A 27281-nucleotide genomic window follows, 5' to 3' on the forward strand; every position below is an offset into this window, starting at 1 on the left:
GGCCCACCCGCCATTCACCTCTTGGGCCCAGGAATCTGCTGCAGAAGAGGACAGGGGACGTCTGGGCTGTCTCTCCAACAAAAAACAGGCTCCATCAGAGTAGGGGCATTTCTGTTTTGCTCACCTCAGTGCCTGGCACATTACAGGTGCAAAATAAATTATCTGTTGAATAAATGAGTTAATGTCAAATTTCCTACCGTGTATACATATCATTCATGTTTCTAGTCCTGAGTTTTGTTTTATTGTGCACTAAACCAGTCTTCTTTTGCTTTCAAACAAACTCAGCACCCTTCAACTGAAAAACAGGTGGGAAACAATGAGTCTGAAAATTGGGGGGATATGACTGGGGGAAGCTATTGGCCAGGCAAACCATAGCAACAAAATGGGCCAGCTTCCTGCAAAGCAGAAGAAAGAAAAAAAAAAAAAAGTTAAGAACTGAATCAATCCAAGTCGTCTGAGGCTGTTTTGTACAGACCAAAACTAAACATTTCAAGAACCCATGACGGCACCACTTACATCATTGTAAATCGTGGGCTCACTATGAACCAAATTTTGTACCGAGCATTCTATCTCAGAATATTAGCCGATTCAATTTTCACAAAAATCCTAGCTAGGTGTTAGATTACACAGAAGGGAACTGAGACACTAACGCAGGTGACACAGCCAGTTAGTGACAGCAGTAGGATCAGCCTTGAGCACCCCATTCCACCACCCTGAACAAAGCCCAGGGCAGTAACTGAAATCACAACAAAGTAGAATCATGAAGAAAAACAGTTTAACTTTGTGTGATACTACCTCAGTGAAAAAGCAGAGAAATGTAATGATACATTTTGCAGAGAACTATTGAAGTGCAAGTCTTGCTACTGAAGGCTCATCCATGATGACAGATGGAGATGCGACCGGCCCCCTGCGTGGGTACCTCCCCACCGCCGACCCCTGCACTGAGCACACGGCTGCTTCTTGCCCCTTCTCAACATTCCTCCCTGGTAAACTCTTCATCTTCTCTGTGATAATTCCTTTCTCACCTCAGAGGTGACTCAAACCACAGCTCGGGACTGCAGAGGTTAGAAGTGTACTCCGGTTTTCAGGCCCCACACCTCATCCTGGAGACAGTGGAGCCGAAGCTGTTTACACCAGACGAAGACAAGAAAGGACACCACGTCTCCCATTTTCAGTAGCAGATTCAGCCATGGCCTCCAGGCTGACCTGGCAATGACCTTGTCCAGCCACACTCCCAGAACCCCAGCAAAGGCAGGCTACCCCAGGACAGGGCAGACGCCAGTCATGCACAGCCTTACCTTCCCTTTCAGCGTCTGCAAAGCATCCAGGTAGGCCGCCAGCATGGGCAGACTCAAGGTCTCCACCAGAGTGGTGTGCAGCCACTGGGTCAGCTTGGTGTCCCAGCTCACACTCGCCAGGGCCTGCCGTACTCTTCTTGCACACTTGTCCACAGCCACGCGGCGCAACACCGGCTCGTTGCAAGCCTGGAGTAACAAAACGTGAGGGCTACCTTGTCAGGAGCTGGGGGTGGGGGGACACGTCAGCCAGCCAGTGACGCCTGAACTAGGGAAAGCCCACCGCAGGCAGCTTTCTGGAGCCTCACCCCTTCGTTGGCCAAGCGGGCAAGCCGGTCAGATTGCAATGCTTTGAGGGTCTTGTTGAATAGCTTGTTCTGGGCCACTGTCCAGCCCGTCCTGCAAGAGAAACTCCAAGGAGTTAAAGTTAAACCCCAGATGCTCCCCACGCATGCACACACTGCACAAAGGTTATGCTATATCTTTTGCTGCCGCTACGAAACAGGGCAACTCGAAGGCGCTTAGTCCAAGACCACTGAGCTAAAGCACAGAGCCAGCCCCTGATCCCAGCTCTGCCGTGAGGCCACCACAGCACCGCAAGGCAGAACCAGTCACAATGGAGTCTTTTGTGCCAGCCAAGCTAATTATTCACCTGGCAGCTAAAATAATACATTAGTAAATGAAAGCATGGCTGTACTGCAGACATACTCGAATTTCACATAAAACAGCAGACAAGATGAGCAAGCATTTTAGTGTACTAAAACCTCGGGCTAAAATAAGAGGCCTACTTAAATTAGCTTCAGGAACAAAAGTAGAACAGAAAAACAGCAAACCAAGTGGCTATTCTCCCACTCCCTAATATTCCACCCCACACTAACCTCTCTCCCTTTTCCATGTGTATATTTTTTCTGTATATCACACAATTATCAAATTTACTTTTGAATGTCTGTTCCATTAACACTGCGTCAGCCCAGCACAGGCAGCGGGCGTGCACTCCTACCCTGCTGGTGGCACGTGTCCTCCTCCAACCCAGCTGGGAACCCCTGCCATTAGAAACCTGTCTCACTGCTGTTCCCACCTGCCACACCCCACAGTGAGGTGCAGCTTATTAAAGTCCCCGCGACCCCATTCCTGCCAATCTTAATTACTCTGATACCCCAACTCTGGGCAGTCATCTTCCTAAGAACACTAAGAGAAAGGTATAGAAGACGCCCAATCAATATTTGTTTACCAAATCTCCCAGCCGTAAAAATGACTGGGTGATTAGATTACCTTTAAAAACTCTTTTAAGTGGGTACCAGACCTGAACAAGAATGTGGAATGCAACCAAAGCAGCATTTCAAACCAGTGGGGATAAAGTTAGTGGGGCTGAGACTGCCAGGCGCCAACTGGAAAAAGAATCCCGGACCCCTACGCACCCCTCTTCACAGCAATATAAATTTCAAGTGGAACAAAAAGTTAAAGATCAAAAAATAAAATTACTAAAATTCTAGGAAAAAAATAGTGATATCTACCTATCTACCTTAGAATGAGTAAGGCCTGTGTAGGTATGACCTAAAAAATCTAGAATCCATAAAAGAAAGATAATTCAACCATGTAAGAATTTCAAACTTCCGTAAAGGAAAAAATAAAGATCATAAATAAAGTCAAAACACAATGGAAAAATAAGTGCCATTTCATTAAAATAGAAAATTAAGAAAAAGAGAAAATACTCAAAACAAAAACATGGGCAAAAAATATGAAAAGGCAGTTTATACAAAAAAGTATAGTCGACTCCTTTCAAACTCAAACACAGAAATTAAAATAGTAAAACATTGCTTCGTCTACCAAATGAGTAAAAATTAAGTGTAATACTACTCTGTGTTGTGAGGGTGTTGAGAAAATAGGTCCCTCCATACTTTGTTGCTGGAAATATAAATTAGTACAACCTTTTGGAAAATCAATTTGGAAAATCACTTTTGGAAAAAAATCAATCAAAAAACCTAAGTCAGATCATGTCACTCTGCTCAAAGCCCTCAGTGGCCCCATTTCAATCAGTTAAAAGTAGAAGTCATTGCTGTGGGCGTGGGCGTCACCCTCTGAAGGCCGGGACTTCCAGGCTTCACAGGATTACAGCCCCACCCCCAGCATGCTCCAGCACCACGGCGGCCAGTCAGCCATTTCCTCTGCCTGGGACAACGGCTCCCTCTTCACATCCTTCAGGCCGATGCTCAGAAGTCCTTTTCCATGGAGGGGTCCCCTGACTCACCCCTATTTAAAACTGTCAACACCCCACTGTGACCCCAGCTTCCCTGCCCCCTCTCCAGCCACGTTCTACCCACTGTATGTATTGTTTCGTTGGCTCCCGCTGCTAGAATGTGAAGGCCAAGATGGCAGGGACCTGTCGGTTTTAAGTGCTAGATCCCACACCAGCCTGTGCAAGTGTCTGACACACAGTAGGGACTTGACCCAGTATGTGTGAAATGTGTGCATCCGACATTCTAAGTCCTGTAACAGCTGAGCACACTCAAACCCTCCCCTCCACCACATGGAGTCCATGGGGACCGAGCAGCCGGACGCTGAAACGTGGCTTTCCAGTGACTGTGAGTCGAGCCCTTCACCACACCAGGTGGCCAAATGATGTCAATGCCTCTTACTTTACAGCCGACTGGCCTCCTTCCCATCACACCCCACCCAGGAGGCACCTATTTTGTACAGCTCCTGTCTCTAAGAACACTGAGAGCATGGCCCAGTCACTATGTGAGGGGGACAACTACCCTCTGTAATTCACTCTGTACAACTGCCCCTTGGAGTAAACACCCTCTAGAAAGGAGGAAAAGAATGGTCCAACGTCTTCTCCTGTAAAATACAATCTCCAGTTTTACAATCGACCACAGCTCCACGGTCCAGGAGACACTAACAGGGGGCCAGGTCCCCACCAGCTCTGCAACAGAGAGATGACCATGTGCCCTCATCTCCTGTGTAACAGCCTGGACAAGATGATCTCGAAGGTCCTCGCAGCTGAGCTATGCTTATGATGGAAACAGAAGCTGCGAGAGCTGTTCAAACCCACAGGCACAGATCCTTCTCCTTTCCTGGCCACACTACACCCTTTCTTAACTCCAAAGCTCCCACCCTTTCCTAACCCCCTTGTAGATACGAGAAGCAGTCTTAGGTTTTTGGAATTGTACTTTTTCTTTTTTTCAAAGATTGTACTGGGGAAGGAGAACAGGACTATATTGGGGAACAGTGTGTACTTCCAGGACTTTTTTCCAAGTCAAGTTGTTGCCCTTTCAGTCTTAGTTGTGGAGGGTGCCGTTCAGCTCCAGGTCCAGTTGCCGTTGTTAGTTGTAGGGGGCGCAGCCCACCATCCCTTGCGGGAGTCGAGGAGTTGAACCCGCAACCTTGTGGTTGAGAGGACGCGCTCCAACCAGCTGAGCCATCTGGCCACCCGGGAGCTGAGGGGCAGCTCATTGACTCCATTCTAGTTGCGGAGGGTGCAGCTCGCTGGCGCATGTGGGAATCGAACCGGCAGCCGCGTTGTCCAGAGCTTGCGCTCTAACCAACTGAGCCACCCGTCCGCCCCCAGAATTGTCCTCTTTCTTATTTTCCCCTAGTTCTCTTGGCTTCTTCCTGCTACTTCATCAGGATCCAGTCTGGTTTTGTTGCAGTTTAATATTCAGAGATTTTGTACTTGAGAGGCAGGGAATGGAAGCTTCAACTCAGTTTCAGGACTCAGGGTACCCTGGGACCAGGAGGTTTGTGGGGAGCAGCTGGTTCACATTATTTCAATGCACAACACACACACACACACACACACGTATCTCTCTTATGCAGACTGAGTCTCGGGTGGGCCTGAGGGTCTGGGGGTGATGCCAGGAGACCAGGTGGTCGCAGGTGGATTAACAAGTTCTCGGAGATACATGGATGTATTTCATTATTAATACACCTCTTTGTTTATTGGCCGGTTCTACCGTGGTGAGCCTTTAGGTTGTGTCCCTTTTACTGCTCTTATGAAAAGCTGCAGTGACACCCTTCCTGTCCCCAACACACACATACAGTGACCTTCTTATGGTTGTGCAACTCTGTAGGACAAATTTCCAGAGGCAGAAATGGAAGCTCAAAGGCTACTGTGTTAAAATTTTCCAGTTCCCAGTTCTGTGAAAATAATATGGGTAAAGAACCTGCGACATCTTGAGAGTGGGGTTACATTGCAGCCTTACCGCAGGAGTAGTGCTCATTGATAATCAAAGCCTATTGATCACATTGCAAGCTTTATGCCAAGGACAGCAAATGAGGTAGAATGTACTTACGAAGCATAACCTATTTAAGAGGCATCAATAGCACTTCCCGTTCTTTATTATATAACTGGATGTTTTCTCCAGTTGTTTTTCTTACTCTATATTTATTCTGAAACTCAAAATGACGGGAGCAAGGGAAACGATGTGAACAAAATGGGAGGGGGTTAGGAAGCTATTTAGGAATGATTCCCACATGCCAATGACAGCTGAAATTAAATAGAAAAACCACAACGTTGACAGTCTAAAATCCCAGAGAAAGTTCTGGGGTTGTTCCTGGATCGGTAACAAAGTGATTCTAAGAAGTGAAACGTTCTCTGTATTTTGTCAGCTTCGTGGGAGGCTGGGAAATTAAGTAGCGGGAAGAAAAATCTGACCTGAGATTAAGATAAACAGCATGCACAAGACATAATTGAGGAAAGTTTTAAAACCAGGAGACAGAATTTAAATACAAGTCTAAACAGTCTAATAGCTGTTGGGAACTGTGGTGAGTCAGTGCACCCCCCCAAACCTATCAATTTTCATGAGTGCAAAAATGCCGATTCTTCATTTCTTAGATGAGAGCAGATAATCTTATATTCTTGGTCCTCTGATTGAACCTAAGAGGTTTTGACCTCTGGCTCATCTTATCCAAAGCAGCCAGAAAGTTATATTGGTCCTAGAAAAGCCTGATAATTTCAAAGGGAATTATTCTTTCTCTGATAGAGACTAATTTTGCAAGGGAGACGAATTCAATATTAAAATGTCTAAAGGACTTTTTTTAAAACCAGAAGTCTAACAGGGAGAGACAAAGAACATCAGAGAGACAGTATAGGTCACACTTACTTTTTCAGATTATAAAAATCCTTTCCTTAAACACCAGGAAAAAGAAAGAATAACGGGAAAGGGAAAGGAGGGGAAGAAATGAAAGAGGAGAAATAAACAACCCAAAGATCTTGGACTCAAAATTTCAAACATCCAACCTAAGATTGATACATAGATAGATACATACAATATTGAGAAATATAATTAAGGCAAATTCAGAAAAGGAGAATGGGTTTCTTTTGGCTGAATTCAGAGACATTCTGATTTCTAAGATAAGACAACCTGCTTTAGGACACTAGACTCTTTTACTGAAATGTTGGAAATGTCCTAAAATCCATTTGAGCAATGCTGAGATGTATCATGTGTCAGGAGTATTTTGTTGAATGTCTTTCAAAAGTTGTGCATCTAATTAAACTTGGCATTTGAGAAACATTTGGGAAAAAAAAGAAAAAGTTGGTCCAACTTCTTCAGGACAATATTACTACTTCAGTGAAATATAAATCGTTCTCAGTGGTTCTCCGAGTCATATGACCTTGGCATGCAGACACAGGAACACGGTCTAGACCAGAGGTCAGCAAATGTCCTATAATGGACGGGGATAGTAGATACCTTAGTCTGTGGGCCATGTGGTCTCTGTCATAGCTATTCAACTCTGTGGTTGAAGTACAAAAGCAGCCATGACAACACCTGAATGAATGGGCATGACTGTGGGCCAATAAAACTGCCTGACAGACACTGAAATTTAAATTTCACGTGTCTTCCTTTGAGTTTTTCCAACCACTTAAAAACGTGAAAACCATTTTTAGCTCACGGGCCGTACAAAAACGAGCAACGGGCCCGATGTGGTGCACAGGTCACAGCTTGCTAGTCCCTGATCTAGACAATTTGATCAGGCATGAGGGATATTTACACATTCACAAAGTATCAGGCATTACGAGGAAAGTTCAGAGTCACTTGTTTTGGGGGGAGGGGGGCTTTATCTTTATTTTCTATATACAGAGAGTTATCTGAAGGCAGTTTCTACTGAAATAATTAAGAGGGAAACACAGGGCACTCACAAAGAAAATTAAGTTTCTGACTCCACTGATAGATCAGTAAGCTCTGAGGAAAAACAAATCTCTAGTCCCATAGCCCACGAGTTCTTGATGTGGGAAACTGTAATTGTACATGATTTTATACAGGAAGAACAGAAGCTGCAATTTAACAGTCAAGTCAAGGTGGTTATAAGCAGAGCAGAGGGAACGGACTGCAAGCCGCAAACAGGCGACGGATCCGGAGTTCGAGGACAAGGTTATAAAATGATGACTTCTGAAGTGAAGCCTGGAAGTATCACCAATGAAACCTGCGGTGTGCAAAAGTGACCCACCTGAAGAGAGGGTTTGTAAGCCTGCTGCTAATGAGAGAAGGCGGCCTCCAAAACCTCATCAAATACTAAAAAACAAATAACCTGAGATAAAGTGAGTACTAATTAATCACATCAATCCGTGGTAATGTCATAACAGAAGGATGGAGGTCCTCATGGAGAAAAACAGGCCAAAGATAAGAATGTGGCCTGTTTCTCTACAGGACTGGGAAGGTGAAGGCATGCCCCGGTCCACTCTTGCTCTGAAGAAAGATGGGTGCATCCGGCTACCCTGCTGCAAAAGGGGGCCATCCACTTCGGGACTAGGATGGCTTCCCAGCCTCCCCCACTGTGGCAGCGCCCTGGCCAGTGTCCCTTCTGCTTTGCAGCAATCTCTCTCCTTGTAAATTAAAAAGCTGGTATTCATATGTATGAGTCTCTGACAACTTTGTATGTACAGAATCCCCAAAAACCTCTTGATAATGACCATGGGTCACCTGATAAAACCTAGATGCAGTTCTCCCAGGCAGTTTCTGAGACTGTACATTGAGGACACCACAAAGGGACACATAACCGTGTGGGGCCACCTTATTCAGCCACCACTAACTGGTCTCTTTTTACTGCCCTTGAGGAGAGGGGAGGAGTCGAGAACACAGCTTTGGAAGCGGACACATTCCTGCTCCATTACTTCCTACCTGAGGTTCTTAACCACCCCGCGCTCATTTTCTTCATCTTGTAGAAGAGATGAAAAAGGGCTCTACCTCGAAGCTCCTGTGAGGATTTGGAGATCAGGCCCATGAAGCACTTGGCACGATGCCTGGCACCTGGAAAGCACTCGACAAATGGTAGCTTTTTGTTCCTACCGCTGCCATTGTGTTTCCTTATTAACCGCTCTGCTGACACCGAGCCCGGTGGTATTCTGGTAGCTGATCTTCACTCACAGCAGTTTCCCTCCTTATCGGAAGCTCTGGACAGCATGTCCCTGTTTAGGGCACAACGTTAATTCCAATTCAAGATCCCAAACAATGTCTTCGAAAGCTCTTCAACCAAGGTGTGGGGCTGTTCCTCGATCAATAGCTGCGACCTTGATGGTACGAGCACCTGCTCCGTCTCGTCTCATCCCCTGCTTCCGCCCAGACTCATGAATCATGACAACTGCCTGCAATTTCACTACCCTTCTTCCTAACAAATGTCTTCTTTCTCTGCCATTATTATAAAACAAGAGCTCTCCAACATTATGGCAAGTGTGTAAGGAGATAAGTACAGAGAAAGCCATCAGGGAAATGCAAATTAGAACCACAAAGACAGGTCACTTCACACCCACTTTCTTTCATAAAGAAAAAGACATAATAACAAGTGTTGGCAAAGATGGGGAAAACTAGAAGTCTCTTACAGTGCTGGTGGGAATGTAAAATGGTGTGGCCCCTTTGGAAATCAGTCTGGACATTCCTCAGAAGTGAAACATGGAGTTACCGTATGACCCAGCAATCCCAGCCCTAGGTGTACATGCAACAGAACTGAAAATTTGTGTCCACACAAAAACAAGCACGTGAATGTTAACAGCAGCATATTCACAACAGCCAGAAAGTGCTAGCAACCCAAACATCCATCAACAGATGAATGGATAAACAAATGTGGTCCATCCGCACAACGGAATAGCACCTAGAAATAAAAAGGAACGACATGCTGACTCACGCTGCCACGCTCACAAACCTGAAAACAATCCGCTAAGTGAGAGAAGCCAGACACAGGACACGTTGCAAGATGGTAGTCACGTGAAATGTTCAGAACAGGCAAACTGAGAGGCAGAAGACAGCGGTGGCTGCCAGGGCTGGAGGGACTGGGAAGTGACTGCTAATGGATACAGAGTTTCTCTTTAGGGTGATGAAAATGTTCATCACGTTGTGGTGACGAGTATACTAAAATGTACACATTAAAGTGTGAATAGGATGGTATGTCAATTCTGACTTCATCAAGTTGTCATGCAGTTAAGTAAAATATAAACAGATGTTTGCCAAATGAACAACGACAGGACTTGGAGAGGAGTGTGGAGTCCTGGGTCGGTAGGAAGCACGGGAACGAAACCAGCCAGCAGACTCACGAAAAGGGGTCAAAGTGTTCCCTCAAAAGCAGACCGCAAATCTATTTTTAAAAGCCACTCAAATCAAACATGTTAGCTTTGCAGGGGATTCCAAAACATTTTCATTACTCTAGTTGTAGACCATATAAAACAGTTATCTTACAATTGTAATTTTATTTAATGGTTTTGAGGAATTTTTCGTAATCTGGGTAACTCCCATATCATATCTTGCACTATATAAACTACAGAGTTAGTCATACCTATCAAATTTAATTCACTTATTTATTCAGTAAATGTTTACGATGCCTACTGTATGCCAGGCAGGGTCCTAGGTGTCAGGGATGCACTGATGGCTGCGACGCAAGCCCTCCGGTCCAGCAGCTCACCACATAGTGAGCTGACAGTTACCACGCAGGGTTAGAGCACTGTGTGGCTGCAAATGAAATACTGAACGAAGCGCCCAGGAAGAGTGTCTCAGTGGCGACGGTGCCGCAGCATGTGTGCTGTGCAGGGAGCGCTAGCCCTGAGGAGCGGCCTACCTGTTCACATGCTCCTCCCAGTCCTCTGGGGGGGGAGGGGCGTCAGCATCCGTCCTGGCGAAGATGACATGCCGTTCACACTCGTTCATCACACTGCGTGCCTTCTGATTGTCGTAGAGTGGCACAGGGGTTGAAGTGACTGTCTCCACGTCTATTGGGACATCTGATTCACTGTAAACAAGCCAGAAAATAGGACCAGGCCACACGGACTTTAAACAACACAAGTGTTTAATGACCATCTGGTTGCCAAAAACATCTCTTTGATATAATCAGCTTTAAAGCATGATAAGCACATTGTATTCACAAGAAAATTATGATCCAAAGTCATGTTTCCCACACTTGTTCAGATCTCTGCCCTCCGACACACTCTTATGTGCAGGGGGGACACAAAGTCGTTTTAAAATGAGTTTATGCAAAAAATGACAAACAGCTATTATTTTAAAAAGACAAATACATTCCATAAGCAAATAGTTGATTGCCTAGATGTACTTTCCAATACAACAGCTATAAGCCACACGCAACTATTTAAATAAATAAAAATTAAACAGAATTAAAAATTCAGTTCCTCAGTCACGCTAACCATATTTCAGGTGCTCAAAAGACATAAATGGCTAGTGGCTACAGACACAGAGCGTTTCTGTCATTGCAGCGAGTTCTGTTGAACAGTGCTGGGCTAGAGCTTTAAATTATTCACAGGAACTTCTCCTTCCACTAGCAAGTCAACAGGTAGTTAATTGCATACTGTGAAAGCCTATGATTGTCTAAGACAGAGCACTTGGAATGGGGACACCTTAGCTATTTAACTCACTGTGAAAGGAGCCTACAACAGAACAAATGGAATGGACAGCTAAAGGAGCTTTCATATTTTAAAATGTTGTTTATGAAATTCTAGTGCCATAAGAGTCCTTTATCACCAACTTTGTCACCCAAAATACTTGCCAATCAAACTGGTCTAATGGCTGTCTACCAAACATCACCTTTAACTTTTGGACCTCGATGACCCTACTGTATCCATTCCCAAGGGCTGGAACAATCACATCATTATGAACTGAAGTGAAATCATGAGCAGCTAGTTTGGGTGTTGGGTGAAAAAGCTGATTATCTTCTCTGGACCAGATAGTGGGCGAGGTACACGGACCTGTGTGCCTAAAAGAGCTCTCTCGATTTCACCATTCCGACCTGTCCTCCCCAAGTCTTCCCCAAGTCATGGCACCATCTAGCTGCTCAAGCCAGAAACCTAAGAGTCACCCTAATTTCCCCTTGCCCCATAATGCTGGCCCCTCTTTGCAATTCACCACAGCAGGTCCAGTTGATGATTCTACCTATGAAATGTACCTCAAGGCCACCCATTTTTCTCCGTCTGTGCTATTGCCACCCCTATCCAAGCCATCGTGGTTTCTGGCCATCATTACTGCAATGGCCTCCTAGCAGGTCTTCTCTGTTTCACTCCTGCACTATAATCTCTTCAACAAAAGTTCAGTGATCTTTAAAAAATATAAATCCAATCTCCAGCCTAAAACCCTTCAATGACTTCTTACCACTCCTCGAATCAAATTCCTACATGAGGTAGCCTTGCCAACCTCTCCCCCAGCTCCCACTTACACCCCAGCTGCAACCATATTCCAGACACAACAACCTAAAAAGAGTTCCTGGAACATGCCAAACTTCCACTTTCAAGGCCTATTTACGGAGACGGTTTATAAATAATTTTCTAAGTACTGAAATAACCAAGTCCACAAAAATCTCACTTTAAACACAGGAGTTTCATGTAACAAGAAGTATTACATAACTAAGAGAAAAAGATTTCTGATTCTGTTTAAAGGAGCTCACCAGTTATGCCCTGGGCCACAGGCGGAAGGATTAGATTATTTCCTAAAAATCACAGATCCCGTGCCCTGCACAACCTAACAGCCAACTAAATGCTGCCCTCATTGGGAAATGAAATAAAAACCACTATTCTGCACGTGTTTAAAACACACATCATGGCATCCCAAGCTCATTACAGCTGAGTAGGGGACCTAAAGAAGCAAAATACAAACTAGATATTCCCCAACAAACCTAAAACCTGTGCTAAAGGAAAGATTAAACATTAGGTCAGATTACAACAAACAAACAAAAAAAACCTCTTCCCCAAAACAGTTTATAAAATAATGAAGGGCGTGATTTGATCATCGAAATAGACTATATCAACAAATCTTGAAATACAAGTAATCAGAACACCTTAAAGCTCAAAAGAATTGCTAAACAAGTTTATTTAGGCCAAATGTAATCGTATCACCTTTTACATACCAAATTTATGAAAAAAATTCCTTACCCTATAATGTAGGCCGGCTGAAAATACAATGAGACCTAAGAGGTAAGCTCACCCTTGAGTGACAGTTCTGTAACAAGCTAAGGCAGAAAGCAAGGTCTTGGGAATATGCTCCTAAACTGTGTAGGTGAAACCAGGAAAAGAAACCACATTACCAGAAAAAGGTTACTGTTGCCAGAGTTGGAGCAAGCCAGAACACTGGACTAAGAAATGAGTCTAATCCTGGATGGCAGTTTTTAAAAGTCAACTCTTCAGTCTTTTTCTTCACCAGTTAAATAATCCTCTTCAATTTCCTCTTTCCAAACAAGTCCTATTACCTAAGTGGAACAGGTTGTTTGCTTTCCTTTGAACATCTTGCTTTCCTAAATCGTTAGATGTCTTGAATGTTGATGTCCACATATAGGCTTGATATCCTCCCGCTGCTTACCAGAGATGCCTGAATTAAACATCCAAGCCCCTCACACAGTCTCCCACAGTAAAATCCTCTCGAATCCCCACCATCTGATCACTGCCTAGTTAGGGCAATGGCAGCCCTTAGGAGAGGAGCCCAAACTCACATGGTACTTTCGTGCTGCCTCCGGGGAGTAACAAAGAGCGTGCGGGTGGGCCGAGCACTACTGGCATCTGGGTGGGCACTCCATGGCTTGGCATAGCTATGATCCAGAAAAACCAGGTCCAGCTCTCGCTCATGCACTGAAAGCTGGAAGAGCAGTGAGGTGCCCATGCGCCGTGCTGACGTCTGGAAGTCTCTCTCCGCACCCCGGTGGGCCATGTCAGTAGAGAGGTAGCAAGTCAGAGACCCGGTGTCTGTGTGCTAGTTGCCTGAAGTGGAAAAGTTCAGTCAATTCAAATAGTCTCAATGTCTTCCAACCTGGAGCATCTCTTATGCTTCTTACTTTTGTGACCCCTCTATCATTCATAATTGAGTATTTATCACACCGCAGACCCTCATCCACCATGGGGAGGGCTCCTGAGATCCCACACCACCTCCCCAAAAAGGCTAGGGCACCAAGCGTTCCTCCATATTCAATCGCTACAAAACGCGTTCCCTGGAAAGCCGAGTGACTCCACGGGTCCCAAAGGCCTCCCGTGGGCAGATACTAAACTAGCTCGGCCAGCGCCTCCGTTTCCTGTGTGGGCCAGAAGGGTCTTGGCAAACAACAGGAACGCCAGGTATTAGTTCTTCCCAAGCTAAGGGTCGCTAATGCTTCTCAGCACTCCCTCAAGCCTCCCGGGCGTCGCAGTACCAGGTGGGCAACGTGGGCCTCGTGGAAGGAAGCTCCACAAGTCTCTCGTTTTGGTTAAAAGTTTTGCAACGACTTCATAATACTCTGGCGTTTTAAAAAACACACACGAGGGCTCCTCCCGGAAGCCGGTAACAAAATGCCATCCCAGGAGGGCCTCGCCCTCACCCGGGGTGGGCGGTGCCCCGCAAACCGCCCGGGACTCGGGCCTCTCCTGGGGGTCTCGCCGCTGAATCTCCAAACGGCCCCATCCAATAGGCGGGGTTTATCGTTCGCATTTCGCAGACGAAGGCACCGGCTCAGGAGAATTAAGTGATTTGGCCAAGGTCACCCAGAGTTCGTGACGAAGCGCGGCCTCGCACCCGCCGGGCCTGGCCCGGTTCGGCGCCCGCGGCCCCCGGCCCAACACGCCTGGCCGCCCCGGCCTTGGTTCCAGCCCCTGATCCTCGCATGCCCGGGAACCCCGAGGCCCTCGACGAGTCCCCCGCCCGCTCCGCCCGGGGCCGCGACCCCTAGGGCCCGCCACCCGCCAGGTCGACCCTCCCTCACCCGCAATCCGCGGGCCGCGCGTTCGGCCCGGGCCGACTCTCTGCGCGCGTGCGCGTCACCGCCCCCACGCCTAGCGACCGGGTGCCCAGCAAAACGCGGAAGCGGATCATAGCCTGGGAAGGGAGGGGCGGGGAGCGGGAAAACCCGGAATAGATACTGCTGCGCCACTAAGGCGGGAAGGGGAGAGTCGGGAAAGCAAGGGCATGGGAGGCAAAAAGTCTGCGCCGAGGCCGGGGTCCCACCTCCTGCATTTTCAGCGGGAAAGCGAGGGCCATGGAGGAGAGTGGCTTCTGCAGCCCGGGCCTGCTGCCCACACCCTGCTGTTCCTTCGCCCTCCATCTCCCAGACCAGGCCCCCCCAAATAGGCTCCTGAAGAATTTACTCTTAAGAAACAAGCACCATATAAATAAAAGTAAAAGTAAAAAGTTTCTGTGAGCCTAAACCTGCTCTAGAAAAACTAAAGTCTGTTAAAAATAAATAAAACATCCAGAACTTTCCCAAGTTTTGCTGAAATGGGATAATACATGGTACCTGACAAGAACACAAATAGATTTCAAGATGGTAGTTACCACGAGGAACCCCAGAGTGTTCTAGAAGAAGAAAGATTTCCTACAAGGGGTTGGGGTGGTGTTGTGAAGGGGAAGTCACCAGAGGCTGGTTTCTGAAGGACCAGGCCATTGCAGGAGGACTGGAAAGGTTGGTGAGGGCCCCTGCAGAGATAGCAATAGGCCAAATACAGCCCCCAAACCATTTTCTTTTTCCTTCACATTACTTTCTTAAAATTTTATTCCATTGCAAACTTTATACTTGGGAGATTTCACGTAAACATCCAGATTTCTGGATTCTCTTGAAAAATTGGTGGCTGTGGCATCACTGGACCCACCTTCCAGTGGGGTAGGCAAGGGGTCTGCATCAGCTTCACTCAGCAGTGGGCTCTGGGGCATTTGATTCAAAACTCAACCACACACACACACACACACACACACACACACTCACACACCACCCCCAGGCTAGATTTAAATGCAGATATCCCTGGGAAGGAAAACACAATCAGAGGTCAAGTCCAGTCAGTTTAGGGTGATTAGGGGATTGGTTCATTTTGGTTGCCCTACCATGGCAGGAGTGAAACTGCTGACTTGTAATGGCAGTGGATATAGTGGGAAGAGTCACAGTGCTCCAGACAGCCTGTACAATGCCACAGGGAGTCCTGAGTGTCCAGAGGAAAGGTGGAGGTTGGGGGCAGGCAGTGGAGGAAAGGAGGCAAATTGTCACTTCACAATTCTGGACTGTTTCCAACATGACAGAGAGCCTCTCTATAGCAGGGCTGTCAACACCGTAGTGCTTGTCCTGTGGGTGTTTTTGTTTCTTTTTCTGTGCCCATAGCAGACATGATTAGTTAATAACAGTCCACTCTCTGTGAACGCAGATGCAGCTTTAAAATCATTTTCTCTGCCCAGGAATCCAAGTATTCACTATCAGTGGATTAGAGATGGCCCTCTCTTCCTATAGCATTCCTCCTTCCTCTGATATCCTGTAGGATACATTTGGCCTTCATTCACTCACAAATACTTCTTAAATTCCAGTCTGTGATAAGTAATGTGTTACGTGCTGAGGATACAGCATTGACAAGGCATATTTCTTTTTAATCTACGTAAATGATTGTTTAATTCATAATTGTGATAACAAGGGCTAGTATTTAGAGAATGCCAAAGAAATTCTAAGTGACGTAAATGACTTAGCTCATTTAACCCTCTCAATGAGTTTGTCAGCGAGGTTCTATTATAGTCACGTCCAGAGAGATAAAGTACCTTGCCCAAGGTTACACAGTCAGTACCAAAGGCAGAACTGGGACCCAGGCAGTGGGGCTCCAGAACCTAGGCATTAACCTCTCGCAACTCTGCTTCCCACCATGCCTACCACAATAAGAAAAAGTGCAAGGTGATGAGAACAGTGACCCAGTCTTGGTTTGGGTGATGGGGAAGGTGTCCCTGTGAAAGTGACATTGAACCAACAGGGGAATGAGGTAACATGGGTAGAAGCTGGGAGAGAAGCTCTCTGGGAGAAGCAACAGCAAAGACAAAGGCTCTGAGGCAGAAAGCAGCTTGATAACGTTAAAACAAAACAAAACAAAAAAACGTGGACAATGTTTTCTAGGAAGCAATTGTCAGGGAGTGGAGAGACAGACATAGACCAGAGCCTGCAGGGACCTAGAGACCCCAGTAAGATTTTTGGTACTGGCTTTAGACTGCTTAGTGTTAATTTTCCTCTGTGTTTTGTAAAAAAAAAGCATAAATCCTCAAAGTCAGGAACATTGACCTAGTTTGTATCCTTCAGAGAACATATCCCAGGACTTAAGGAATGGTTTCTGTGTTGACTGATTGATGATTGATTGGTTGGTTGACACCAGAACAAGAGACACAGTTGAAGATGAAAAATACATCTTTACCACCTCACAACCTCTAGAATGGCTAAAAAATCAATGGTGACAACAAAAAACATGATAAAAAGTGTTGGAAATCATGTGGAGAAATAAAAATACTCATCTGTTGCTGGCTGGATTATAAAATGGGGCAGCCACTGTGGAAAATAGTCTGCTAGTTCCTCAAAAAGTTAAGCACAGAATTACCATACGACCCAGCCATTCTACATACATATGCAAGAGAACTGAAAACGTATGTTTACATAAAAACAAGTATACAAATGTTCAAAGCAGCATCATTCATAATACCGAATAGTGTCAACCTAAATTTCCATCAACTGATGAATGGATAAACAAAATATGGTATATTCATATAATGGATTTATTAAGCCGTAAAAAGGAATGAAATGCTGATACTTGTCACAACATGGATGAACCTCGAAAACATGCTCAGTAAAAGAAGCCATCATAGGAGCATTTGAGATTTTGCTCCCCAGCAATTGTTATCAGTTTGGTTCAAATAAACTCTTTGGTTCAAATAAACTCAAATAAACTCAAGGAGGAGGAGGAGGAAGAGGAGATGAGGAGGAGGAGGATGAGAAGGAGGAGAAAGGGGAGGGGAAGGCAGTTACGAAAGGCCACCTATTGTGTGATTCCATTTATAAGAAATGTCTAGAATCAGCAAATCTATGCAGACAAAAACTGGATTCATGGTTTTCAGGGCCTATGAGAAGGGGGAAAAGAGAAGTGAATATTAACAGGTAGGGAGTTTCTTTTCACAGTGAGGAAATGTTCTGGAATTAGATAGTGGTGATAATAATTGTATAACCTGGTGACTATATTAAAAACCTGAATTATACAGTTATGACATGTAAATTATATCTCAGCAAAGCTGTTATTAAAAAAAAAAAAAGCGGGGGCGGCCTGGTGGCTCAGGTAGTTGGAGTGCTGTGCTCCTAACACCAACGTCATGAGTTTGATTCCCACATGGGCCAGTGAGCTGTGCTCTCTACAGCTAAGATTGTGAACACAGTTCTCCCTGGAGCTGGGCTGCCGTGAGCAGCCAGAGGTTGGTGTGAGCTGCCGCAGGCTGCTGAGTGCTGCCGTGGGCTATGGTGTGCTGGCCAGCGTGAGTGGCCGGCTGCTGTGAGTGGCCGGGTCCACAGACAAACAACCGGGGAGGGGGAGAGGGGGTGGAGCGCAAGACTCATAATACCAGCATGGCCAGGGAGCTGTGTCTTACACAACTAGACTGAGAAACAAGGGCTTGAACTGGAGGGGGGGAGGCAGAGAAAAGGGGAGAAAATGTTTACTGTTTCAAGCCACTGAGATTTTTGATTTGTTTGTTACCTCAGCATAACAGAGCCCATCCTGATTGACACATCCAACCAGGTTGTCAGTCAAGTGCAAGGGCAGAATAAAGACATGTACAGATCTGCAAACACTCAAACGGTTTCATCAACTAATATACATTTTTTTAAACATTCATTAATTTTCACGTTAATCATTGGATAAGATGTAACTTATACGATGTTCAACCCTAAAGCAGAAAAAGCCTTCATGTGGATGCCAAGAGTCAATAACTCAGCTCCGTCCTCATGCCCAGAGTCCTTGAGTGCAGTTAGGATGCCACAGCAAAATTCCAATGGCACTAGCCAACATAGGAGCTCATTAATTAAAAAGCTAGTTTCTGGGAGATCTGGTCAAGATGGCAGAGTAGGTAAACACTGTGCTTACCTCCTCTCACAACCATATCAAAATTACAACTAAACTGCAGAACAACCATTATTAAGAATCGCCTGAAGTCTAGCTGAACCGAAGCCCCGCAACCAAGGACATACAGAAGAAGCCACCTTGAGACTAGTAGAAGGAGCAGAGATGCGGAATTGGCTGGTCCCACACCCGTATGTGACCATTTAAAATTGGGAGGGATAGCTCGGCTGCAGAGGGCCCCCATCCCGGAGGAGTGAGGGGTCCTAGCACCACACCAAACTCCCCAGCCTAGGGTTCCAGTGCCGGGGAGAGGAGTACCTACAACCTCTGGCTGTGAAATCCAGTGGGGATGGTGGCCAAGTGGAGCGGAGGGCAGCTGGAGTCCCAGGCATTTCTCTTAAAGGGCCCGTGCATAGACTGACTTGCTGTCAGACCCACTCATTTTGAGCTCCAGCACTGGGGCAGAAGATCGAAAGGTGCCAGGGACATAGGGGAGGAACGGAGTTGTCTGGCTTCAGGGCAAGGACTGGAGGTGCAGCTTTCTCCTCTCACCAGAGGAGCTGGTAGAAGCCATTGTTTCTTTGTTTAGTCCTCCCCCTCCCTGCAAGCAGTTGCAGGTAGCCACCATATCTCAGTCTCCATCAACCTGGCTAACACTGTTCATTGGCCCTGATTCCCTGAGACCCCCCCACCCAACTTCCAGGCCCATCCAAGCCACTTTCAGTGGCTTTTCCATATAAACGGCGTGTCTTGGTTCATGCTGTAGAATTTCCTAAAATCTCTCAAAGGTTCACAAAACCCAAACATGCAGCATCTGGCTTTGGCATGTCCTGTTCCTCTGGCTGAGCTCAGTACTAGTGATAGTTGGCATTGGTTCACGGCTTGGCCTCTTGAGGCACCTCCAAGCCCAGAGTGAGTGGCAACCATCTGAGGATTGCTTTGTGGCTCATGCCAGGTGGCCCAAGGACAGGGCACAGTATGCAGCAGAATTTGGCCTGCGGTGGGTCCCCTCCCAGGAGGCTTCCCGGCTGGCATGCTCAGTGCTGGGGAGAGAAGTACTTACAACCTCTGGCTGTGAAATCTAGTAGGGATGGTGGCCAAGTGGAGCGGAAGGCAGCTGGAGTCCCAGGCGTTTCTCTTAAATGGCCCATGCATAGACTGACTTGCTGTCAGACCCACTCACTTTCAGCCAGCATCAGACGCAGCCTGAGCATCACCCAAAGGACACACCCAAAGGGTGCACTGGACGGGTACCAGAGCTCTGCTAAAGTGAATCCTGTTCTGTAGGGTCAGTCCCTGCACCACAGCGCCTCCACCGTAGGCACAACCAATCCTCACAGCCAATCATCCCCAGGTTCAATCCCTCCCATTGACATGCAAACAGCAGCCAAGACTGAATTACAACAGGAGGGCACACACAACCCACACAAGGGAAGCACCACAGACCAGGAGACCAGGGAGACTGCATCGCTGGGCCCCATAGCACACCAATATATAAAGCCATTCTACTAAGACCGGAAGACAGCAGCCCTACCTAATACAGAGAAACAAACACAAGGAGGCAGCCAAAATGGGGAGACAAAGAAACTTATCCCAAATGGAAGAATTGAACAAAGCTTCAGAAAAAGAACTAAACAAAATGAAGGCAAGCAATCTACCAGACAGAGTTCAAAATACTGCTTATAAGGATGCTCAATGATCTCAGGGAGAACTTCAACAAAGAGATCGGAAACATAAAAGTGGAGATAGAAAACAAAAATGAACAAGTCAGAAATAAAGAATACAATAACTGAAATGAAGAATACATTAGAGGGAATCAGCAGTAGATTAGATGAAGCAGAGGGTCGAATCAGTGATTTAGAAGATAAGGTAGAAGAAAACACCCAATCAGAGCAAAAAGCAAAAGAATCCAAAAAAATGAGGAGAATTTAAGGAGTCTCTGGGACAACATCAAGCATACTAACATTCGCATCATAGGGGTACCAGAAGAAGAAGCGAGAGAGCAAGGAATTGAAAGCCTATTTGAAGAAATAATGACAGCAAACTTCCCTAACTTGGCAAAGGAAATAGACTTACAAGCTCAGGAAGTGCAGAGAGTCCCAAACAAGATGAACCAAAAGAGGTCCACACCAAAGCACATCATAATTAAAATGGCAAATGTTAAGGACAAAGAGAGAATTCTAAAAGCAGCAAGAGAAAAGCACTTAGTTACCTTCAAGGGAGCTCCCATAGGGCTGTCAGCTGATTTCTCAGCAGAAACTTTGCAGGCCAGAAGGGTGTGGCATGAAATATTCAAAGTGATGAAAAACAAGGACCTACAACCACGATTATTCTACCCTGCAAAGCTCATTTAGATTAAAAAGACAGATAAAGGGTTTCCCAGACAAGAAAAAGCTAAAGGAGTTCATCACCACCAAACTAGTATTACAAGGAATGTTAGAGGGATGTCTTTAAGAACAACAGCAACAGAAAGATAAAAATATAAACAATAAAATGGCAATAACTACATATCTATCAATAATTACTTTCAATGTAAATGAATTAAATGCTCCAATCAAAAGATAGGGTGGCTGAATAAATAAGAAAACAAGACCCACATATATGCTGCCTACAAGAGACTCACTTTAGATCAAAAGACACATACAGACTGAAAGTAAAGGGATGGAAAAAGATATTTCGTGAAAATGGAAATTAAAAAAAAATAAGTGGGTAGCAATACTTATACCAGACAAAATAGACTTTATAACAAAGGCTATAACAAGAGACAAAGAAGGACCCAGTATCCCACTTCTGGGTATTTATCCAAAGAAACCCAAAATGCTACTTCTAGGGGATGCGTGCATCATCCCATATGTCCATTACAGCATTGTTTACAAGGTTTAAAGGTGGAGGCAGCCTGAATCAATAGAATGGATAAAGAGGAGGTGGTACACGTACCGGGGGTGCCAAAAAAATGTATACAAGTGGACACTTTGGTCAACGTTGCTCAAGCAGTAGTTCGCTGTAATCAGAAGTGTCTGGACGTTGATGGTCACCACTTTGAGCATCTCTTGTAATTGCAGAAGTCAAACGTGACTTGTATTCATCTTTTGTTTTTGGTATATATTGAGTATTACAATTTTAATAGATTTTTCCTCTCTTAAAATGTGTATACATTTTTTTTTTTGGCACCCTCTGTATAATGGAATGTTGCTCGGCCGTGGAAGGGGATGGGTTCTTGCCATCTGCTGCAGCAGGGATGGACCTGGAGGGCACTGTGCTGAGTGGAGTATGTCAGACAGAGAAAAACCAATGCAATGTGATTTCACTTATATGTGGAATCTAAAGAACAAAATAAACAAACAAATAAAACAGAAACAAGCTCATAGATACTGAAAACAAACTGATGGTTACCAGACAGGAGGGGGGCTGAGGGTGGTTGAAAAAAGGGGAAGGGATTAAGAAGTACAAATTGGTTGTAACAAAGTAGTTATGGGGAAGTAGGGTATAGCATAAGGAATATAGTCAATAATATCATAATAAATATGTATGGTATCAGACGGATAGTAGATTTATTGGGGTGATAGATGGGAGGGGGTTTGGGGGACAGGGTGAAAAAGGTGAAGGCATTAAGAAGTGCAAATTTGTAGTTGCAAAATAGTCATTTGGATGTAAAGTAAAACATAGGAAATATAGTCAATAATATGGTAATAATTATGTGTAGTGCCAAGTGGGTGCTAGACAAGACAGGGGGATCACTTCTTAAAATATGTGTCTAACCACTATGCTATACAGCTGAAACTAATATTCAATGTCAACAGTAATGGAAAAATTAAAAAGGGGGTAGGGAAGGTGAAAGGGAATAAGAGGTCCAAATTTCCAGGTATGAAACAAGTCATGAGATGTGATGAACATACAGCATAGGGAGTGTAGTCAATAATACTGTGACACCATGGGATGGTGTCAGATGGCTTCTGGACTTATCAGGGTGGTCACTTCTTTAGGTATATAAATGTTGAATAACTATTGTGTACACCTGAAACTAATAATATTGCATGTTAGCTATATTTGTAATACAATCTTTTTTTTAAAGCTAATTTCCTTTGTTTAAAAAGAGACTCATATCTGAACTTAGGTTTCCTTCAGAAGAGCTTTTCCCTAAATGTTTGCTTACACATCAGGCAGGACTTCTCTCAAAACATCACTGAAACCGTCTTTGACTTTCCTATTCCTTTGCTCAGATCACCTGCTCCTTGTATGTTTTCATCTGAATTGTGTGACTTAGGCAAAAATTCCCTCCAGATAACTTGCTTGTATAAAGAGAAAACATTACCCTTATGTCTGATCTTGAAATCAGAACAACTGCAAGAGTAAAAGAAAAGAAAGAGGAAATGAAAAACAGCTGTATTGTTTTGTTTCTAGGGCCTTAGTCACCTCTAGCCCTGGGCTTCATACTCTGACTTCTTCCTCCTCTCATTCCCCTAGATTCCTCCCCAGAACCAGGAACCACCCATCTTTGTGACATCACCATTATTGCTAAGCAACAGACTCAGGGCTCCACTGCCCTGTGAGCCCTGGGGGAAGCCTTGGACTAAGGCCCTCCAAGAAGGGAGCTTCCTACAGGAGGACCGAGGAAAGAAGGTGGACGCCATGCTTCGACTTGTGATGGAGTCGGCCAAGATTAACCCACCCCTAACCCCCGCACCCAGGCCCTGTGTAACCGTCTACTTCAGAGGTGAGCACTGGGGTTCTGGATGGGAGAGAGGCGCCCCAAGAGGCAACAGACATTCAGTGAAAATAGGGTTCTTGGTGCCCTGCTATGTGAGAGACGCCCTTTGTGACAGGCAGCTGGAGCACCCTCCCGTTCTTCAGAACTGATCACCTTTTCTGCTGGTCTTTCTCTTATGACATCTCTGCTTCGCACTTATTCCAGGGCATGGCTATGGGAAAAAGAGACGTTTAAGACTTTTCTCAAATTATCAATCTCAAACTTCTTTTATGAACTAGGGCTGTGGCACAAATTCAGGTTTAAAGAAAAAAAAGTATCTGCTTTATTTTTTTTTAAAGACTTTATTGGGGAAGGGGAACAGGACTTTATTGGGGAACAGTGTGTACTTCCAGGACTTTTTTTTCCAAGTCAAGTTGTTGTCCTTTCAGTCTTAGTTGCGGAGGGCGCAGCTCAGCTCCAGGTCCAGTTGCCCTTGCTAGTTGCAGGGGGCGCAGCCCACCATCCCTTGCGGGACTCGAGGAATTGAACCGGCCACCTTGTGGTTGAGAGCCCACTGGCCCATGTGGGAATCGATTCGGCAGCCTTCGAAGTTAGGAGCACGAAGCTCCAACCGCTTGAGCCACCGGGCCAGCCCCCAAAGTACCTGCTTTATAGGATCAATGTGAAGATTTAAAAAGCTGATACACGAGGTGTGATCAAAAAATGCAGTGAATGTTTAAATTAAAAAATTTATTACAGTAAAAGACACATTGTCATTAATCCCCCTCAAAATACTCCCCCTCACTTTGAACACACTTATCCCATCGTTCTTGCCACTTTCTGAGGCAGTTCTGGAAGTCCTCTTTTGCGAGTGTCTTTTCTTTAGTTGCACTGTTATGGCTGCGTTGATGTCCTGAATTGATTCAAAACGTTTACCTTTCATGGTCATTTGACTTTGGGGAAGAGCCAGAGGTCGCATGGTGCCAGATCCAGTGAATAAGGTGGATGAGGACGCACCAGAATTTTTTTTCCCCCCTTCTTCTGCCTCCCTCCCCCCTCCAGTTCAAGCCATTGTTTCTCAGTCTAGTTGTGTAGGACACAGCTCCCTGGCCCGTGCTGGTATTATGAGCCTTGCGCTCCACCCAGCTGAGGCAGTTGGTCACCGGTCATCGGTGACCACTCACAGCAGCTCATGGCAGCTCTTGCCGGCTGCTGGCCACTCACGCTGGCTGCCGGCCACTCATGCTGGCTGCCAGCCACTCACGGCAGCACACAGTAGCCCACGGCAGCTCATGCCAACCTCCGGCTGCTCATGGCAGCCCAGCTCCAGGGAGAGCCGTTGTTTACGATCTTAGCTGTAGAGGGCGCAGCTCACTGGCCCATGTGGGAATCAAACCAGCGACCTCGGCGTTAGGAGCATGGTGCTCCAACCACCTGAGTCACCGCTCTGGCCCTGCTGTAATGTTTTTGACAGAAATTGCCATACCAGAAGCCACGTGTGACACAATGCATTGTCATGATGGTGTATGAAGTAAAGACACTCATGAAAGGGGACTTCCAGAAGTGCTTCAGAAAGGGGTGCTTCAGAAAGTGGCAAGAATGATGGGATAAGTGTGTTGGAAGCGAGGGGGAGTATTTTGAGGGGGATTAATGGCAATGTCTTTTACTGTAATAATTTTTTTATTTAAAAATTCACCATATTTTGTGATCACACCTCGTAGATCACAACTTCTAGTAATTGCTAAAGCCTATTAATTACTTTTATAACCACCAGAAATTTATATTTTTCAAAATATAATGCAAATGAGACAAGTTTTATTGTCTCCATTTTTTCGTGTTTTTTAAGGAGGGCGCAGCTCACAGTGGCCCATGCGGAGCACCCTTGGTGTTATGAGCACCACGCTCTAATCAGCTGAGCTAACCGGCCGCCCCAATTATCTCCATGTTTTATAGATAAGGAAAAAGGCCCAAGAAAGCTGGGGAGGGAGGAGGTGAAAGGGTGTGAGAGAGAATGCAAACGATTGAGTTTGTCGTCCTAACAAGGAGCTGGGAGCAAAAGGGGAGGAAGTGGGGGACATGAGCTGTGTGCTGGTGGAGAGGCTGCAGCGGTAGCTACAGGCAGGTAAGGTTTGCAGGAAGAGTGGAAGAGAGGGGAGGGAGACAGTCGGGGCCAGGAGAAAAGGACACAGGGGTTTCTGTAAGAAACATGAGTCAAGAATGAAATTCCGGGGCCGGCCCGGTGGCTCAGGCGGTTGGAGCTCCGTGCTCCTAACTCCAAAGGCTGCCGGTTCGATTCCCACATGGGCCAGTGGGCTCTCAACCACAAGGTTGCCGGTTTGATTCCTCGACTCCCACAAGGGATGGTGGGCTCCGCCCCCTGCAACTAGCAACGGGAACTGGACCTGGAGCTGAGCTGCGCCCTCCACAACTAAGATGAAAAGGACAACAACTTGACTTGGAAAAATTCCTGAAAGTACACACTGTTCCCCAATAAAGTCCTGTTCCCCTTCCCCAATAAAATCTTAAAAAAAAAAAAAAAAAGAATGAAATTCCTTCCATTATTTTTCTGGTCTGTGCAAATGTGCTTCCTGAACTGGACAGATGAGTACCATCTTTCTCCTCCTAGAAACATCTCTTATAAAAATGCCCCAAACCCAGAATCCTGGATTGACCCACAGATTTACCTATAAATTCTTATAGCTGAATACTTGTTTGATATTTTTTATTCCTGTTTCATCTGTCCTTCCCAGCCCTTCTTTCTCCATATATCAACCACTACCCTGCACCCTTCCCAGTACCTAACAGGCACTCTCCAAGTAATTTAGTGATTTAGAGGTTCTCTGCAGGGCTATAGACAGTTGTTCAAGATATTTTTGGAGGACAGGCATTTTAGTGGATGAAGAGCTCTCGACCCGTTAGAATGTTTTAGGATGTCTGCGGGTATACTGGGCTTTTCCCTGGGAATAATTCTCAGTGCTTGAACACAATAAACATATTTGCTCACACCAAGCCCTGTGTGGATGGTGTGGTCAGGCAACTCTCCTGAGTGGTTTAGAGACCAGCCACTTGCTGCTCATGGCTGCAGAGTCATCCATCCCCTACCCCCTTGCACCATCCTGCCAGCAGATCATGAGGGTGGGTGTGGGGAGTAGGGAGGAGAGTGGAGAATCTCCTGGCAGAATTTAGGAACAGGCCTGGCAGTGGTGAATGTCATTCCTCTGCCTCTTGGGCCAGAATGAGTCACACGGGCCCACCTGGCTGCAAGATGGCTGGGAACTATGTACCCCAAAAGAAAATGAACACATAACATTATCTGTCATGTGGGTTGATGTTAGTCTTATAAAATGTGAAAAATTTTGAAACCCCCAGAGGAAGAAAGAATTGGTGTCACATGGCACAGCTGCCATGTGGACTTCGAGTTTTTTCTTGGAGCATACCACCTCCCTTTACCCTACTCGAACGCGGACTTTGACGTATTTCTTGCCACCAATGCCAGCCCCTTGGTGTCCTTGCAGATGTCAAGAGGAAAACTCGTGAAGTGGAAGGAAATAACCCTACCTGGAACGAGGTAAGACGTATCAGGGCAAGCCCAGAAGAGGCAGTGACACCACAATAGTGAGGGTGGGTCAGGCTGTGCTCAGAATTCTAGGGAGAGGACAGGGGTCCTCACAAGCTTTTCCCGAGGCTGGGGAGTAGCCTCTGAGCTGATGAGGCCTGAGGCCTGGCAGCCTCTGTTCATGCTGCCCAGGCTCCTTTCCTTGGTGTGGCCCATCTTGTTCAACCGGGCCACTCTGGTGTCCCCAAAAACCTGAAGCAGACACAAGTATCCCTGTGGAGGACCCCCTCTCACCTTCAAGCCTTCTGTATCTCCCTGATCCTTGGTCCCCAAACCTCTTAATATGCCCACGATATTGCTGTTTAAGCCATGGGGACCGGGTAAGATGCCCAGCACCTTGGTGAAAGGTAGCAAATGCCATCCTTTGAGGAAATTAGACTTGAGGGAGGTTCATCAGGTTGAGAG

At 45.9% G+C, this 27281-nt stretch overlaps 2 protein-coding genes across 15 annotated transcripts in view; one reads left to right on the forward strand and one right to left on the reverse strand.

Annotated features, from left to right (window-relative positions):
- Positions 1 to 14522, reverse strand: part of KANSL3 (KAT8 regulatory NSL complex subunit 3) — a 37687-nt gene extending 23165 nt beyond the window's left edge. For 13 of the 14 annotated variants that reach the window (XM_033100847.1, XM_033100846.1, XM_033100842.1 and 10 more), the window contains exons 1-5: positions 14442 to 14522; positions 13206 to 13470; positions 10338 to 10508; positions 1604 to 1694; positions 1299 to 1484 (exon numbers count right to left, since the gene is read on the reverse strand). In XM_033100847.1, coding sequence (XP_032956738.1) covers positions 1299 to 1484; positions 1604 to 1694; positions 10338 to 10508; positions 13206 to 13420 — 663 coding nt within the window. In that variant the 5' untranslated portion in view covers positions 13421 to 13470; positions 14442 to 14522. Of the gene's footprint in view, positions 1 to 1298; positions 1485 to 1603; positions 1695 to 10337; positions 10509 to 13205; positions 13471 to 14060; positions 14371 to 14441 lie in introns of those variants that run through there. The other variant, XM_033100840.1, reaches the window with a different exon arrangement.
- An 8680-nt stretch (positions 14523 to 23202) lies between these two features.
- Positions 23203 to 27281, forward strand: part of FER1L5 (fer-1 like family member 5) — a 53897-nt gene continuing 49818 nt past the window's right edge. Inside the window, exons 1-2 of the mRNA XM_033100837.1 lie at positions 23203 to 23287; positions 26776 to 26828. Coding sequence (XP_032956728.1) covers positions 23203 to 23287; positions 26776 to 26828 — 138 coding nt within the window. The remainder of the gene's footprint in view (positions 23288 to 26775; positions 26829 to 27281) is intronic.

Source organism: Rhinolophus ferrumequinum (assembly GCF_004115265.2).
Source record: "Rhinolophus ferrumequinum isolate MPI-CBG mRhiFer1 chromosome 13 unlocalized genomic scaffold, mRhiFer1_v1.p Super_scaffold_3, whole genome shotgun sequence".
Classification (NCBI taxonomy): domain Eukaryota; kingdom Metazoa; phylum Chordata; class Mammalia; order Chiroptera; family Rhinolophidae; genus Rhinolophus; species Rhinolophus ferrumequinum.